Source organism: Falco peregrinus, chromosome 4 (genome assembly GCF_023634155.1).
Source record: "Falco peregrinus isolate bFalPer1 chromosome 4, bFalPer1.pri, whole genome shotgun sequence".
NCBI classification, from domain to species: domain Eukaryota; kingdom Metazoa; phylum Chordata; class Aves; order Falconiformes; family Falconidae; genus Falco; species Falco peregrinus.
The window spans coordinates 33,505,353-33,522,285 of record NC_073724.1 but is presented as its reverse complement, the minus strand read 5'-3'; the positions used below and the strand labels follow the sequence as shown (position 1 = coordinate 33,522,285).

Here is a 16,933-nt window from a genome sequence, read left to right as displayed (position 1 = left end):
TTAACTCTGATACAACACATTCCTCTTATAGGAGATAGGCAAATTCATACTTTCTTCTATTTTCTGCTTTGGATTACAGCCTTGTAGTTCAGATTAGAAGAGTACAAATGTGTAGGTCTAGTTTCCAGCATGCAAGTTGCTATTCAACTACAGTCAAAAGAATTTAAACTTACCTTTCTCTTCTTCAGTAATCACTTTATCCACTGCATACTCCACATCAAAAATGTATCGGTAGAAGCAGAGCTGAGTGTACAGGGCCTTATCAGAATACTGTAATGTAAGAAGATAGTAATTAAAAACCCAACTCAGAAGTGCGTCTCTTGCACCCATTTCTAAGTCCACTATCAAAAGGTGATTCTCTGTGTTTTGTTCTAACAGTTTGTATGTTCCATTCATGTCAGATTTTGGTACTATTATAATGATGATGATGCAAAATCTCTTTACTGCATCTCTACATTTTTTCTCTTCTCACTATTTACACCAAGCATTTATATAGATCATACTGAACTTACCCATTCTTACAGAAACATAAATTAAATTTATTCACTCTTATAAATACGTGTATCACAATGATGCTCTAGCAACAAAATGAAAGTCATCAGAATGATGGGACAAAGGAGTAACTTTAGTGCTTTAGTATACAGTACAATGCAATGATCTCAAAAAAGAAAAAAACCTACCTGATACAGGTGCACGCCCCCACTGTTACATAAATTGTGAACATGCCATTCAAATAAGAACAGATGCATATATATCTTTACAGCTATGTCATCATTTTGCTTTAAACATCTGTGAAGGCTACTGCATGTTAGTAATCACACATTTAGTTCAAAGATCTGCAGGTGTGTACATGTGGAATATGATATTCAATTAAATGCTCTGAATGTCAATGATGTCAAGCCTATGTGCTGCTCCTCTAGTTCAAAAGTACATGCCTGCATGCACATGAACTAGCGTCACTATTCTGTGCACTAGAAGATTGCTCGAATAGACACAAGATCCACCTGGCCCGTGCTACAACTAAACCATTTCAAGTTAACCTTCTCGAACTCTTGTTCAATAACACCACATTCCGGTCCCGCTCTGTAATACAGTGGAGTCCAACTACTGGCCAACAAGGGTTTGAAGAGTTGTGCATTACAAACATCCTAACTAAGAATGAGGTAACAGTAACAGCATCAAACATGGAAGCAGTGTCCGTTTTAACACATTTAACACACATATAGGTAGACATGTACAAACTCCTTAAGATTTTCTGGATGAGTTATAAAACCAGCAAAGAATGTGGTTAGACCCATGTAAAACTGCAGCTCAGTATAGCACAAGAAGCGATGCTGAAAACGCAGTGGAAGTGCAACTGGTAAACTCTTTCTGCTTATTGGAATTCTGCTTTAACTTAGCTTTTCACTCTTCAATGCAATCAAACCAAGTCTTTTTTACTAAATTCAGCTAATTTTACACCTCCATTGACATGTTATAAAGTATCTATAACTATTAAGCAACTCATGTTGACAACTATTACTACTGCTTAGTTATTTTTTATATATCTTAACAGTATACTTCTTTCCACTTCATGTGAACCTATTTTAAAAAAAGACACACAGAAGCTTATTTTATTCCTTATTAGCTATTCTACGATATGCATCATCATTATACTATTATACACCAGTTATTTTTAGTAAATCCTGATTACTGCTTCCTGAAGAAGAAAAAAGGAGGACGACAGCGATTAAGTTATTTGTTTAGTTTTTTAGATTCAGCTGTAATTGCTGGTACACATCTCCCTGACTGCACACATGAAGCAGGTTGAATAGAACACTGAAATTACCTCCTTCATAATAGTTTGTTTTGATAATGTATTGTGTGTTGAGATGATGAGAAACAGTTGCTGTCAATTTGATTAGCCATTATATTTTTATGTTAATTGCCATTATTGGGTCCATTCTGTTTAGTGTCACCATAGAAGCCATACAATGTTAGCATAAATAACAAATTGGAGTAAATTAGGAAGATATATTTTTGCCAATTCATTTTAATTGCCCCTCAGTCCTTCCGTCGGTTAACGCAGCTGTTGACCCATAATAAGCGCTAGGTCAATATAGCTGCTTGTCAATTCAGAAATGCAAAGTGCTGTGCTGCTGGTAATGGATATACAACAACCTTTGCCAGCCAACTGAAGCAAACGAATGACAACCCACATGAAAGAATAAAGCATCAGCTATAGAGTTTAGTGACCTGATACTAGTAGGCAGGCTAATTGAAAGTCACTGCTTAAATGGATAAAGAAAATACAAAAATCAGTATGTAAAAATGTATGCATGCACACATAGACAGATATATACATACACACAGAATTATTTTTTTTTTATTGACAATGTGCTAGTATCTCCTACCCTTTAGCTTCCTGCCACATCTTAGAATTAGTAACTGGTGGAAAACAAAGGGTTTTGAAGATTTTTAATGTAATTAAGTATGAATATTATGGCATACTTATGAAACCATGGAAGAGGTACCTTAAATTTAAAAGGACTTTAGGAATTACTTATATCATCACTTCTCGTATTTCCTTAAATTCTGGTAACTTGTAGCTTAAAAATAAGAAAAAAAAAAAGAAAAAAAAAAAAGAAAAAAGCCCAATCCTTAAAACTCCAAACCCAAGTAATACTTTACTTTTAGCAGTGAATTTTTTGTTTAAAAAACCTGACACCCCTAATATTATGGTAAGAACTTGGGCTAAATTTGTATCGTCATTGATGCGTTCTTCCTTCCCATGAAAGACAGAATAGTAAATACATGAAAATAAAACTCTATTTTGAAGTTCTTATTTGTTCCATGATATTTGGTTTCTTGATTTCATTAAGAACTGGCTTCAGCTGATAAATCTGCTTCTTTGACAGCTTCCATTCATGGAAAGAACAGCATTCTTTCCATGCAACCATTTTTTTAAAAAAGCAATAAACAAATGAAGGAACCAAAGATATACAGTTTGCATTCAGCAGTTATTCACTCCTTTGGACAGAGAAATCAAGCTTCTAATATAAAAATAACAGATGTAACAAAAAAAATTTCATTGTACTTGGCCAACAAAAGATTAATTTAAAGAAATCTAGGTTTAATACGATTGCAGACTGTTTCCTGTAGCATCAGAAGGCCAACAGCAAACCTCCAACCTGCCTTCCCAGGAAGAATTTAAGGTTGCACAGATTACCTAACAGGAAACTGATGGTGTCTTCTTGACAGAACTGGTAAATTACGAACTGGAAAAGCAAATTTTCCTATGACTAAGCACAAAACTAGGGTTCAAAATGCTCAGTCATGAAAAGAAAATAATCTCGCTCAGCTACCACACATGCCAGGGAACGTTCATTAGGGCAGATATATTTAGGAAAGGAGATTTGACAGATGCAACACATTTGTATTTCTGGAGTTCCTGAAGGTCATCTGTGCCTCCACACATGCCCAAGTCCACCCTTCTTGATGGCAATCGCTATCTTAGCATTTGTCTTGTCCCTACAGCTGCTGATGTCTGAACAAAACACTGGCCTGAGGGGTAGCATCATCTCTTCTGTCTTACAAATGCCTAAAAACTCGGCTCCAGAGCAATGCCCCCTTGGTATGCTCACTCCATCTCTCTCTGTCCCTGCAAACCCTGACGCATTTTTTCCAAATCAAAGTGAAATTTCAAGGTGATAATGTCCCAATTCCCTCAGTCTGCAACAGTGTAGTCAGCAAGTAGGGAATTTTTCCAGAAGCAGCAGACACAGGTTTGCAACTCTTCTAGCAAGAAGAGAGAACTGAACTTGGTTTTCTTAACCTTGCACAGGGAGGGCGGAAAAATTGCCAGTGTCCCCCTTTCCTCTTTTTTTTTATAAATGCCAAAACGCAACTCTCTGAAGGTAAGGGGACTTGGATTTAACCATTGGTGACCATCTTCCTACCCTAAACATGGTGCCCAAGAACTTATGATGCACTACCTCTCACCAGCTTTTCCGTTATGGAAGAAAGCTTGCTGCCAGCTGCAATTAGGTGTTGGAACTAGAAGACCCCTCCCTCAGTGCTGGCTGTTTCAGATCACATCACAAAGGACTTCAGCTGAGATGCCTCATTCTCCATCTTGTTAACAGGGTGCCTGAATGGCTCCCATTTGAGTAGCTAAAGGCACCATGGTGACTTAGAGAATCTGGTCTTAAGAAAGGTCTGAGGAAAGGAAAATGGGAAAAATAAACAGAAGGAAAAGTTGATGGATATTCCCAACAGCAAGGTAGCAGAAGGCTGAACTAATGATTCTAGTTCTGATGGTTTACATATGTAGATACAGTGCTGTTCTACTCGACACCTTCTAAGCAGCATGTAACAACCTCTGTATCTTCAAAGCATACATTTGAACAGGCCAAAAAACTAAATGCCCCTGCTTAGATTAATTTTCTTTGAACTGCTGCCAGTTCCTGTATTAACCAAACTAAGATGTTATGGTCAATGCTTTTTAGATTACTCTTATTCCTGTACAGTAGATTGAAATCTTTTATTTATTCTTTGGCATCTCCCAAAATCCTATAATTCTTTGTAGTCCCACCCCACTCATAACCCTTTAAATCTTTTCAGCATTCTAATTTTTTTTATGCCCTTTTTGGTTTGCATCTGACTCTCTCCCATTTCTTCAAGCCCCCTCTGTGGTGGTGTTATTTTGTATTCTTTGTCATTTACTGTTTTCTCTTGTGTCACTTATGGTTTTATGGATGATGAAGGCGACAAATTAAAAAACCGCAAAAAACTCCCCTTTCTAGCTTGCTAACTCTATTAGGCTGCTTTGCAAAGGAGATAATTTCCACAGGTTACAGAAGTTATTTGTATTACTTCAATTAATTATAATACAAAACAGTGGCACCACTTCATTAATCAGCTGCCTGAGAGAGTTACTTTTGTGAAAAGCCTTTTTGGTAATTTGATTAGAAAGAACAGTGGCTCTTACTACTGTGATATGATTCAGAATGTCCATCAAACAAATCCTTTAGAACTAATTCTTAATACTTTAAAAAAAGGAAAGGAAAATAAAAGGAAATAGAAAAGAAGTCTCCTGGCACAAAAACATGTCTCAGAGACTCTTTCAAGGCTTAGACGTAACGGAGCAAATCGTACAGGAAATACTTCAGTGCTTTGAGAGGCATTTCCTCCCCTCCCCCCCTTAGAAAGATGCAGTAATTAAAACCTAATTATTATCTTCATTTTAAACAAAACCTAAAGTGAATACCAATTAATAACAACATACTAATGAGCATCTGCTGTGATGAAATTGAATATGAATGTGCTGCAAATTTCGGGTAATTTATTTTTTCGGGGAAGTGCCACTGGTCTCAATCTACTGCTGGAAGATTGTATAGACTGTACACATCTTCCATCGTGTTTCTTATGTGCTGCAATTTCTATTTTCAAAAAGAGGGCACAGCTTAGCTTTGTGGATGTTTATATATCCAAATGCTATCCATGCTACAATGATTTCAAGGCAATAAACTGAAGACCACATTTTACACACCTCACATATTCTTTTGTAAAACCAGGCCGGTTGCATTGCACCAGGTTCACACAGCCCCTATTCACCATCAAATTCTTCAGACAGACACTCCTGCACCGTAAGAGCTCACGAAATGTAACTTCGTCACAGCAGCCCTTGCCTCACGCCAATGCTGATGTAGACTGAAGTCAAATCTTCTCGTGTATCACAAAACCTGGTTAAAACACAATGCTGGTCTGTGTCAAAAATGCTGAAATAAACCGTGCACCTACGATAACTACTTCACATAAACCAAAAAAAAAGGTGAAATAAAAGTACATCAAAATTGCAGACTTTATGCTTTAGTATACAATCAGTTTTTGAAAATTTACATCCAATTCCATTAAAACCATGAGATGGTTGGTCACCATCTTTCTTGACAGCAGCACTGGTTATAAACTAAATGGGAAGGTGTGTGGGGGTGTGTGGTTTTCTTCTTAACCCTCCAAACTGTCCACCCGCCTCAGTCAGTACTGGAGGGTTTTTTAGTGATTATGACTCAGAGTCCATTAAAGAAGTAAAAGGAAACTGAAACAGGGGTGGCAGGATTTGGATATGATGAAATTTTCCCTAGTACTTATGTTAACATGGACTGTATGATGAAAGAAAAGGTTCTTCCATATACATGCAAGGGTAAATAGGAAAAAAAAAAAAAAAGCACAGCAGAAGACTGGATATTCTTGTGCACTACGAGATTTTTTTTTTTTCCATTAAGTAATTGAAAGGTCAAGAACTTTTGCTGGTTTAAGTCCTGTTTAGTGAGAACGTTACAGATAATCTAATTATAAAACCCCACAACTCTGGACTCCAGTGCTAGCAAAAGAACATAAAAGTGGGTGAGGAACTGGGTGAAGAACAGATGACAACACCTGCTGACAAGGGACACCAGATGGAATGAAGGGTTAACAGAATACCTCCAGGGGATATCCTGACAATACCATTAGTAAACATTTTCATTAAGAAACCCTGGAGAAAAAGTAGCTGGCTATTAACAAGATTTAGGAGACATTAACATGGAAAATAAAAAAGTAAGGAAATTCAATGAGCAAAGCATTTCTGGCCATAACAAAGACACTGAATGAATTATCTAAAACTGAGGAGAGTCTCAAGCTGAAACTGTTCTGCTTTGAGGATTCAAACATGACGCCTCAAGCATATGTCACAGGCGCAAGATGAACAGCAAGTGCCAGCAGACCAGGCAGTATTTACCTACAGAGCTCCAGAGGAATGAAAGGATGAAGCTGTTGGACCACTAATGGTGGTGGCTCACCTCACTTAAAGACAGCAGTGTAAGCAAAGACATGAAATAAATCCTTTTCCTCTTCCTTGGAGATACATAATCTTTTAAACAAAAAGCCTGACTGTCATCTGTGCTAACAGTTCCTCACTGTAATGACAGGCATGCAACCCTCTCCCCTGTTTCTGGCCTTGTGCATGCTCTACTGCTCACCTGGTAAAATCAATCCACCTCACTAATCCAGCAGAATTATAATAATCCAGCCAGAACTCATCTGGCAGAAAACTAACCCCCAAAATCTAACTGCCTGCCTGTGTGGTCAACAGCTGGCACATGGTGAAACAGCAAACTGCATGGTAGCTGATGTGAATAAGCCAAACTAGCTACTGCTAGCAAGGGAAGACAGAATGTTCCCCTGCTTTTAGTTTTGGGTTCGAGCTCTGCCTTACACCCATACTTAAGTTCATCTGAGCAGTGCAATAAGACCTGGCAGTGTGAACACAAGTCTGAACTAAGAATCACTCTTTTTTGGAGTGGGAGAATCACTTGCCTCACATACCCTCAAGTATACATGTCATTGCAAAGTTTCTTTACTCTGAAATTTTCAGCATCAAGATGTTTATGACTGATTTATTATATTACTAATATTTAATCCAATTATTCAAGAGAAAAGCATGCAAAAGTTGTGACTGAGTCTCGAACAAGACCAGACACTATCTGCTCTGAGGTATCTTTTTTCTAAAAACACTGTAACAGCAATCAATGACTAACTGTACAGAAATTAGCCCTAAACAAGTTCTACATGTCTATGCACTGCACATATGTATGTCTGCTTATATATGTATGAACACATTTTAATAAAAATACAATGGCAAAAAATAAATACAAATTAGAAGTTTTAAAAGAAAAAATCCAGTATTTTATATAAATATTGTTCCAGATGTTAAGAAGAGTCCAGAAACAGCCCTCAAAATGAATAATGAAATGAATAAATAGCTGGTTTTCATAGAGAAATTTTATTAAATTGATAAAACAGGATCACGTGGTGGTTAACTCCCATACTAGGAAATGTCATCAAGATGGTCCCTTCAGTCAGTTCTTCCATGCTAAACAAAATAGGTCTGACCAGTAAACTCAAGCACTGAACTGTTGCTGTCCATATTACTAAATTTCTAACATTTGTTGACTGAGTTTTAGGTGATGACAATTGACTATCTAATACAGTGATGAGGTGGCTCAGGAGATGATGTGTCTGGACCATTCGTACTGGCTATATGCATCTGATTGCACTTCAGTCCCAAGCTCTGCCCCAACAGACTTTGACCCCACAAGCAACCCCACGTAATGAGCACGCAACACACTATCAGCCTCAAGCTGCAACACAGCCCTCATGTTGTTTCAGTCTCTGAATCTACAACGCTACACAATGGCCAGTCACTGGTTTATACATACAAACACCTGCAATCTTCGGTTTCTGCTCAGAGGACACAACACTGGTACTGACAGTGCAACAGAAGAAAAAGGTACAAGACCTGGTTTTATCCACATAATTCAAGACTTTGCATTCTAAATCCGATCAACGAAATATATTGCAAAAAAATATTTTAATCTGTAATCTGCCTCATGGATCTGGAGAGGCTCTAGTGTATTCACTATTCTCCTCCTGAAAGCAACTGAGGAATTTGCAGGCTAACCAGTCCTGGAGCCTGAAGATCCATCCTGCACTGATGTACTTTGGGATGAGGATTGTACAAAAATTCTCAAACCTATCATCTACAGCAGAAAGGTTAAAATCTGAAGGTTTTTTTACATCAAACCAAAGAAATGAGCTTTACTGGACAGCTGATGAAAGACAGACATCGCTCTGGAACCAGACTCACTGAGCACCACATACAAGCAAAACTACAAAATAGCATTTTCCCAAATGGACTGAACATTACTCTGGAGAACCACCAGCATGATCCCCAAATCAACTGTATTTTAAGAGCCTCCAATCAAGAATATTTGCACACTTCAAATAAATTGCTGCTTGAAATAAGCAGCATATAGATATGCTCCTAAAACATATCCTCTCCTTAGTGTACAAGGAAAACCTAATAAAAAATAAATAAATCCATGTTTACATTTTTAAGAAAAAAACAAGCACTTTCAAAGTCACTCACTCATTTTTGGATTTATGGAATTACATGACCTTTGAAAGTCTGGAATAAGTAGTACATTACAGAAAAGGCTTGGTGAAACATTAAAATTGAAAACCACCTCCACAAAGCAAAGCTGTCATTCTAATCCGCAGATGAAGTACTGTGGCCAAGTATTCCCAATCTATCTTTAGTGTTAGTGAACAAGCTAGTACAGCTCCAGAGCTCTGTCTTGTTTTAGAGAACTGATGGATCTACTTGCTGAATAAAGAGCATTCACAGCAGTTAACGATGGGTCAGAAAAAGTAAGCACACGCACAGGAACTCTCATCACTGAACAGAACTCTTTCACCTTTCAAGCAATTTCATGTATTTCCATTAAAAATTCTAAAATCATTATGTTCTTTCTAACAAAGAACTGAACTGTAAATATCTAGGAAACTTAAGGACACAATTAAACAATCAGGACCCTGTACAACTGATACCTGCATACAAAACCTCCACCCTTACTCATGGAGAACCACTCCTCAAGAAGAATACAAGTCATACCCTATTTCACAGGACCCACGCTTCTCACAGCTGGAAACAAAATAAATCAAGCAGGCCTCAACCAAGAAGATGATATGAAACCCCCTTACTAGGAGTAAATTCTGTCCCTGCAGGTAGTTCCCAGACCAGACCCACAAACCAACCACCTACCAGCTGGAGTCCTTTTTCATGGCAAAGAGAGAGAGGCCTTTGCTAGAGGTCTCCTAGAGGCCTCTGCAGATTAGGTATAAGGCTGCTTTTTTACCATTTCATGCAAGCTGCTGCTATGTCCAAGAATGGTTGTGTATTGCCAAGGATGAGCAAAAGGTGATTCCTTGTTATCTTATCTGAGGTACGTTTTGAGTCTTCTGTCTGCTTGTGAAAACAGATGATGCCACTTCTGATGTTCAGATGCAGAATGTTATGGATAACAATGGAAAAAGCTGACAGAACAAGTCCTGTTCTCACAATCTAGACTGTAGCAGAGGTAACAAGTTTCAGTTTGAAAGTAAGATATTTCTGTTTACATAAAATATTTTAATCTAGCTCTGTATTTGCAACTTTGATTTTTATTCACGTTTTTAGCAAAAGTATCTTTTTGCACCGATTGATACACTTTACACAAACATTTTGCGCTTTTCAGCTACCCAGAAACATACAGTATAAAAAGTGCAATCTACGTAAGCAACTTGGCTTATACATATTTATTTAAATTACAATTTTGTTCAGTAATGGGTAATGTTGCATTTCTTTTCTGCGAAATAATTTACTAATATTTGTGAAAGCCTTTTTGTAACTGAATCTTGATTATCATTCAACAAACACAAGTACAGCATTTAAAAACTGGTTTATTAGTAAATAAACAGCACTATAAATAGGCTAGATACACAACCAAATAAGCTTATCTGAATATGTTTTAGATGTAAAAGCACGCACGTGAAAACAAAAAAAGAAAAATCATTTCCAGAGAGGGAACTAAATGTACTGCTTTGGATTACCATACTCCTGTTTCTCATGACTTAAGGACTCATTCCCTTAATTCTAGGTTTTATCAAGAGATTAAACGTTTGAAAAGCTAGGTTTCTGCCTTCAACTCCTAACTGAACATAGTTCAGCCTGGTTGAACCACCTCAATTTTTAATGAACTATTCTTTGAGCTCGAGTACTTAAACAATCTGAGACAAGGAATGTATCTGCTGCAGAGGATGCTTTCTTGCCTAAAGCAAATTTGGAATTTCAGTAAATTCTAAAGTACTTTGAGTCAATGTTCCTTGCTATTGATCTTGATTTTTCTTAAATGTTAAGACAATAAGGAAACCAGGCTGAGATATGAGTACGTTTTAGCTACTCATCATGCACCTCGAACCATTTTACTATTAGAAGATCAGAATTGTTAGCGATTGACTGAAATCTCCATCTCTATGGTACCAACAGTATAAACAAGAAACTCCTGAAACTTATCAGACTACGCAAGATTACTGCTTCAGTTGGAAAGGAAAACAACTTTTCAATACAGTTTACTTGACTTGCCTAACTTACTCTGGAGTCAGGATGTACACAGGTGACTCCTCTGTTAAGTAAGATCTTTCCTCCTCTGTTTTGCTGAGATGAACTGTCCCCAACAGGCTACAGTAGCACCTATCTACAGGTAGTAGTGTATATGATCAGCTTTATCAGTGCAAGTCTTGATCTCATGTCTGAAGCAGATCTCTCAAGACTTTAATAGAATGGCCCTCTACTAAATGCTAAAGAAAAGTCATGTTATGTAGATGACAAAGCAAAGTGAAGCAAAGCATGTTTTCTGTGGGCAACACCAAAACGTTACAATCAGTTGTGCACAAAGGCACATCTCAATGACTTATAAGGAGGCATCTTTATCTACTACCCTAGGGTTGAAATCAACATCAGCACTTTAGGTACCAGACACAACTCCAATAACTTATTATGCTGCCCTCTTCTCCTTCCACAAATAATCACTGTTATGCAGGATTTATCCCCATATACTTTCCTTTCTCAGCAAAACACAGGTTATTTTCAATCATCTTCCCCATAACTGAAAATGGATTCTTCAGCACCGAAAGCAGCATTGGCACAGCAGTGCGTACACCAATTCTGATGCATTTTATTTTTAATGCCATCTTCTCTACATACATCTCTGTCATTGTCTAACAATCTAACAGTGTTCTGGGGGACACAGGTTTTACTAGACGATGCATGTTTAAAACTGACCGTTATCGATGTCAGTTTTGTAGACTGCTTTGAAAGAAACCCAGAGATTATGTCCTGTATCCTTCAATTGGCAAGTCCAAACAGAAAGAGAGAAAGACACCAACCCTGAGATTATTCACAAATCTTTTTATTAGTCCACCTAAGAACAAGCAAAGATCAAAAACTTTAGGGTTTGATCTTGTCAGCCGCTCTGATGAGTGAGGTCAATAGTGTATATGTATGTTCCAGGAGAAGAAGTGTAGGTCAAACACCACCCCCCGCCCAGTGAAGTTTTATTCAAGAGGTGTTATCACACAAATGAATCAAATTATTAAAATTCTTCCTTGCACTGTCAGTTATCCTCACCACAGATATTTAGACAAAGACCCAAGAAATAAATTTTAAAGAAAACATATGAAGAATGGATAATTCCAAGCAAGGCATCCCCACTAAATGACAACTGTCTGCAAACTGTTAAAAAAACCACATTGTATTTTTAAGAATAAAGACTGCTTTAAACAATTATCTTCAATGGATTAAATCTTAATGTTTCCACACTAAAAGAGACTGGTGATAAATAATTAACTGATTTCTCTAATGGGAAACCCTCTCAAAGTGATTATTTTTACATGTAGCTGAAAGAAATATTCGTTTAAAATAATAGGTTTCTTGCTGCTGGAGAAAAGCAAAAGGTGTTGAACTGTGGTAGCAACTTATGCAATAATTAGCTGTGACCGAAAGAACTCCAATTACGAAGTAAGCAAAACGGTGACTGGAGTATTTTTCATCATGGAGAGTACTCTGGCAAGTTATGGCTCTGACAGAGATGAAAGCAGCCCTGGACACCAAGAACTCTGCTGAACCCAGGTAAAAGTGTGAAATGGTACACACTCACAAAAACTGACAAAAAGTGATCTTTCTATAGTTCCATTCTGTAACAGAAAAGGAGCTGTCAGTATTTAAGTGTTAGACAAGGACAGAGAAGACTTGTCTTCCACCTCTTTCTGCAAAGAGTTGCATAGCATTAGGTGCATCTCTAGGAGTTCTGGTAACTTCAGCTCTTCTGTAAAGTTAGGACATCTGCAAACAGTGTTGGGTGTTAATAAAAAATTACTAAAGCAGTGAGGCACTAGACACACATTTATTAAATAAAGGAAAAAAAAGTGTTCTAAAGATTAGCTCTTCCCTCAGGGGCTAGAATTAAGTTTGCTATTTTTTGCCTTGGATGTACACATCCATCCGGGCAGAACTATCTGGTTGTATCAGGAGTTTTGAGTGTTCACATTCAACAAGCGAAGAAATTTTAAATTAGACCTTTCAAACTTACAACAAACTCTCAAAAATAATACAGACAACCAAACTGCATGCTGCTTTCTTTGCCCTGCCACTAAAGCAGGTCAGGTTTTCTTCAAAAATTGAGTAAGTTATTTTACAAATACAACAGAAAAGACAAAAAGTAATTTGTAAGGTTCCAAACTGGCAAAGCAAGAGATCTTGTGATAACAGGCCTTCCAGATAAAAGTTTGTAGGAAGCTCAGAAGCAGTGCCTAAGTGACAGCAAGCCTCAAAGGAAAACCATGCATCTACTTTGCCACATTTCTGAATGAATTCTGAAGAGTAAGCTGGAAGAGCAATGTGGTATAGCTATTAATAACACGAATACCTCCAAGTGCAAGGGATATTTTGTCTCTAGGACAAAAGAAAAGCAGCTGGTTGTGACAGGAAGTCATGGAACACCCCTGTGAAAAACCTTCCTTAACAGCGATCTGCTGGTCAGAGCAACATTTTGTTCATTTCAGTTTCAATAAACTCCTTTTTTAAAGAATTTTCTCACTTTTGTCTCAGAGTAGCAGTCTAACAATTTATAACCAGTAGCTTTTCTTTAGAAAGATACTTAACTTCTCTGATGATAGCACTGAAAATTTCCCTGAGAAGTTCAACCTATCTGATACGAAATTGGATCAGATGCTTGAAATACTGGACTCTGTCCCCTAAGGGAAGTTAAAATGTGTAATCAATGAATGCAACATTTACTGGTCTGAACTTGAGATGCCTTAGTGAGAAGTACGATGATGGAAGACAAACATTTTTACTACAAACAAATAATCCTAAGAGTTAAGAAGTCTTACCAGAAACATCTCTCTCCTTTGTAGTGATCAGGCAGAACATATGGGTACTGCAGTATAAAGGTACAGAAACTTTGAAGCTATGCACTCATGTATATGTTTCAAAAGTGGGAATCCATTTAGCAGATAAATTGAGAAAGAAAAGAGTATGGCCTCTGGGTGCAGAAAAGCAAAGGGCTTCCTCACAAGACTTCCTCCCCTCTTCTGTATGCCAGCGATTGCAACTACAGCACTGCCATATAAAAGACAACCCATACCAAGAAAGAGGGGAACAGTGAATTTCTGTAATGGGACAGACATTTCAGAAACTTTTCAGCTAGAACTAGTGACATCTAAACTTCAGTTTCAGCCAGATGGTTCCTGATCATGGTGCAATGCTTGCAAAAACATTTGATCAAACTGGACAGGTCAACTAAAACTGTGGTGTTGCTCTCAAAATACTAGTTTCCATTCCAAGAGATGAACTTCACCAGATGTAACACTCCTAATGGAAGGATCTGATGTATACTAAAATTCTATCGACAAATTCTAGACTTTGTTACATATTACCAACACTGGCATTAAAATAAAATCACCACCATTAACTTACATACCCATAAAAGGTAGCCCAATCAGAACAGAATGTATGTTAATTTTTCTAGGAACTTAAAAAATTAGTTGCAAAGACTCACTTCACCACCTCCTCTAAATAACTCTTCCGTGCTCACAACCTCTGCTAACTGAATTTCATCCTCTTCCTGAGGGACCGCGTTATTTTTAATCTGATACCAAACAGACCCATCTTGAAACTGCACAATGACATTCTCTGTATCAAGCCTCTTCCTGAATACACAATTCCAGATGCCAGCCAAATCCACCTCGTGAAAGAATAGAAGCAGAGTAAGAAGCTAGGTTTCAGTAACCAAAAAAAGCAGGTAAGCAGACTGTCTGTTGTGGTACGTAGTTTAGAGAAATTCAGAATCGACCCAACAAAATAAAACCATTAGTAGGCATGATGCTGGCTCTCCTTGGAGCTCCTCCTTCCCAACACTTCTTAGCAGGTTGATGCTGTAGCAAGACCTACGAGTGAACTTGTGTTACTGCCATCACAGTACCCCAGTAGAAAGCAAGCCCTTTGAACAACAGTGGATGAGAGACACTGGTAACTGGATTTCTCAAAATCTAACAAAATATAAGCAGTTTTGGCCGTTCCACCCTCAATGCCTCTCCAGCTCTTCCCCCATTAAATAAAAGAAGTCCCTTATGCAGACCTTATGCGGACAAGTATAAAAACCTTGTAAAAAGCTAAACATAATAAACCCTACAGGGAACAAAACCCATTAATAATTAAGATATTTCATTTGTTAAACTAGCAAAGTTGTGTTTCTGGGATTTAAAAGGTAGCAAACACAAAGAAGCAACCTGAAATTTAGGACCAGTGAAAATACTCATACACATAATACAATAAAAATGTTAATTGTAATCTTCAATAAGTAAGCCTGGGGAAAAAAAAAGACCTTATCCTTTACAGTATCAGGCAGCACCCCAATGCCCAAATTATAGGGAATAAAAAGATGAACAAGGAAGACAACATTCCATCTGAGTAAAGAAAGCACAGATTGCCCAGAACAGCAGCTCTGAGTGGATTTAGTAACAATATTTAGAAAAAGTAACAGAAAAAATATAACTCTCAAAAGTTTCTGGCCTAGGGAAAGCTGGATTGGCTAATTAGCTTCCTATAACCTAGACAGGATGACAAGAGCACCTAATGGAATGTACTTACTGTAAAACACAATGTCAATAATAGTTGCTAGTGTTTTATACTCTTGTAGCTTTTTCCTTTAAAAAATTACAATTTTAACATTGTTATTCTTAAATCTTATACAATTAAAAAGCTCATTCCAATTCTGCACAGCAAGGCAGCTGATCCCACAGGTATGGCAACCCAGACACACAAACACAAGCCTGCTCATGTAGAGGCCAGGTCCACAGCCCATGTGAAGGTAGCCAAGAGTGCGCCTGAATCAAAGGCCACCAAGGGAATTCTTCCGAAATACTACTCTTTACCTTCTGCTTTCCACAAGGAAACTCATTAGGATTTTTCATCTTCCTCATAAATCCGAGACTTTTGCAGTAAGGGTGCATACATGTCAAGTTCAATACAGCCAAATACAGCCAGTTGGGAAAGTTTAGTACTTCCCTCATTCTTACAGCTTTTACCAAAGACACATTTTTCTTCATTGCCTTTTCATTACAACCTTTCATCTTTTATTCACCAAATTTATATATCCTACTCAATTTTATCTTCACTCCACTGTACATCTGCAATGGAAATTATCTGTTGAAAGGATGTAATCTTTCAGACATTATTTCTTCACAAGGCTTCAAGTTCACAATATCTATATTAGGTCATCAATAACTTTTTGTAAGGTGAGGCACTGGATGTATTCAGTCAAGAACTGTCAATTCTCTCATTAAAGGTTTACACAAGTACAAGGGAACACTACAAGTTCAGAATTACTTTTTTGCAAAAGGTTGGGGGAGGTCCGGATTTTAAAAACAAACAAAACCCAACAATGAATAATTATGTACATACAGTACAGCTAACTAGAGGAGCTGTCTCAAGCAGAAAATTCATTTTTATCATAGCTAGCTCATTGTTTAGAGCTTCTATATATTTCTGCAATTGGGATAAGGAATGAGGTTGAAAGTTGACTGGAAGACATAAATTAGGTTAGATAAGAACCTTGTGTGGCAGCAGGGAAGTAGCCAAATGTCGTACTATTTATTACCCATGCCAATAAACTGCTTTGTTAGGTGCAGATTTTTGAGTGGTTTTCAGCAAGAAGAGCATGCTAGCCTTCCCATCCTCAACATGCAGTACTCCGTATTACGTGCTAGCTGGAACCTCTGAGCTGTCTTAACAAGATCACCCATGCAAAAATCTATCCACCAGGATTAAAGCATCGATGAACAATAAAATAAAAAAAAAAAATCTGAGAAAACATCTTATCCATGTGGAAGTACTGAAAAGTATTCTTTACCATTTCTGCTACCTAGGTATTCAGAAACATGACATTCAACAAATCATCTAGATCATGAAAGCAGGGTAACCAAATGCATATATGCCTCTTCAAGCAAGAATTTTAACTATTTCTGTCAATCCATC

At 37.5% G+C, this 16,933-nt stretch overlaps 1 protein-coding gene across 1 annotated transcript in view; it reads right to left on the bottom strand.

Annotated features, from left to right (window-relative positions):
• The window catches only part of POLA1 (DNA polymerase alpha 1, catalytic subunit), a 204,286-nt gene that overhangs the window by 43,773 nt on the left and 143,580 nt on the right, over positions 1 to 16,933 (bottom strand). The window contains exon 36 of the mRNA XM_055802046.1: positions 174 to 270. Within this exon, the coding sequence (XP_055658021.1) occupies positions 174 to 270 (97 nt within the window). The remainder of the gene's footprint in view (positions 1 to 173; positions 271 to 16,933) is intronic.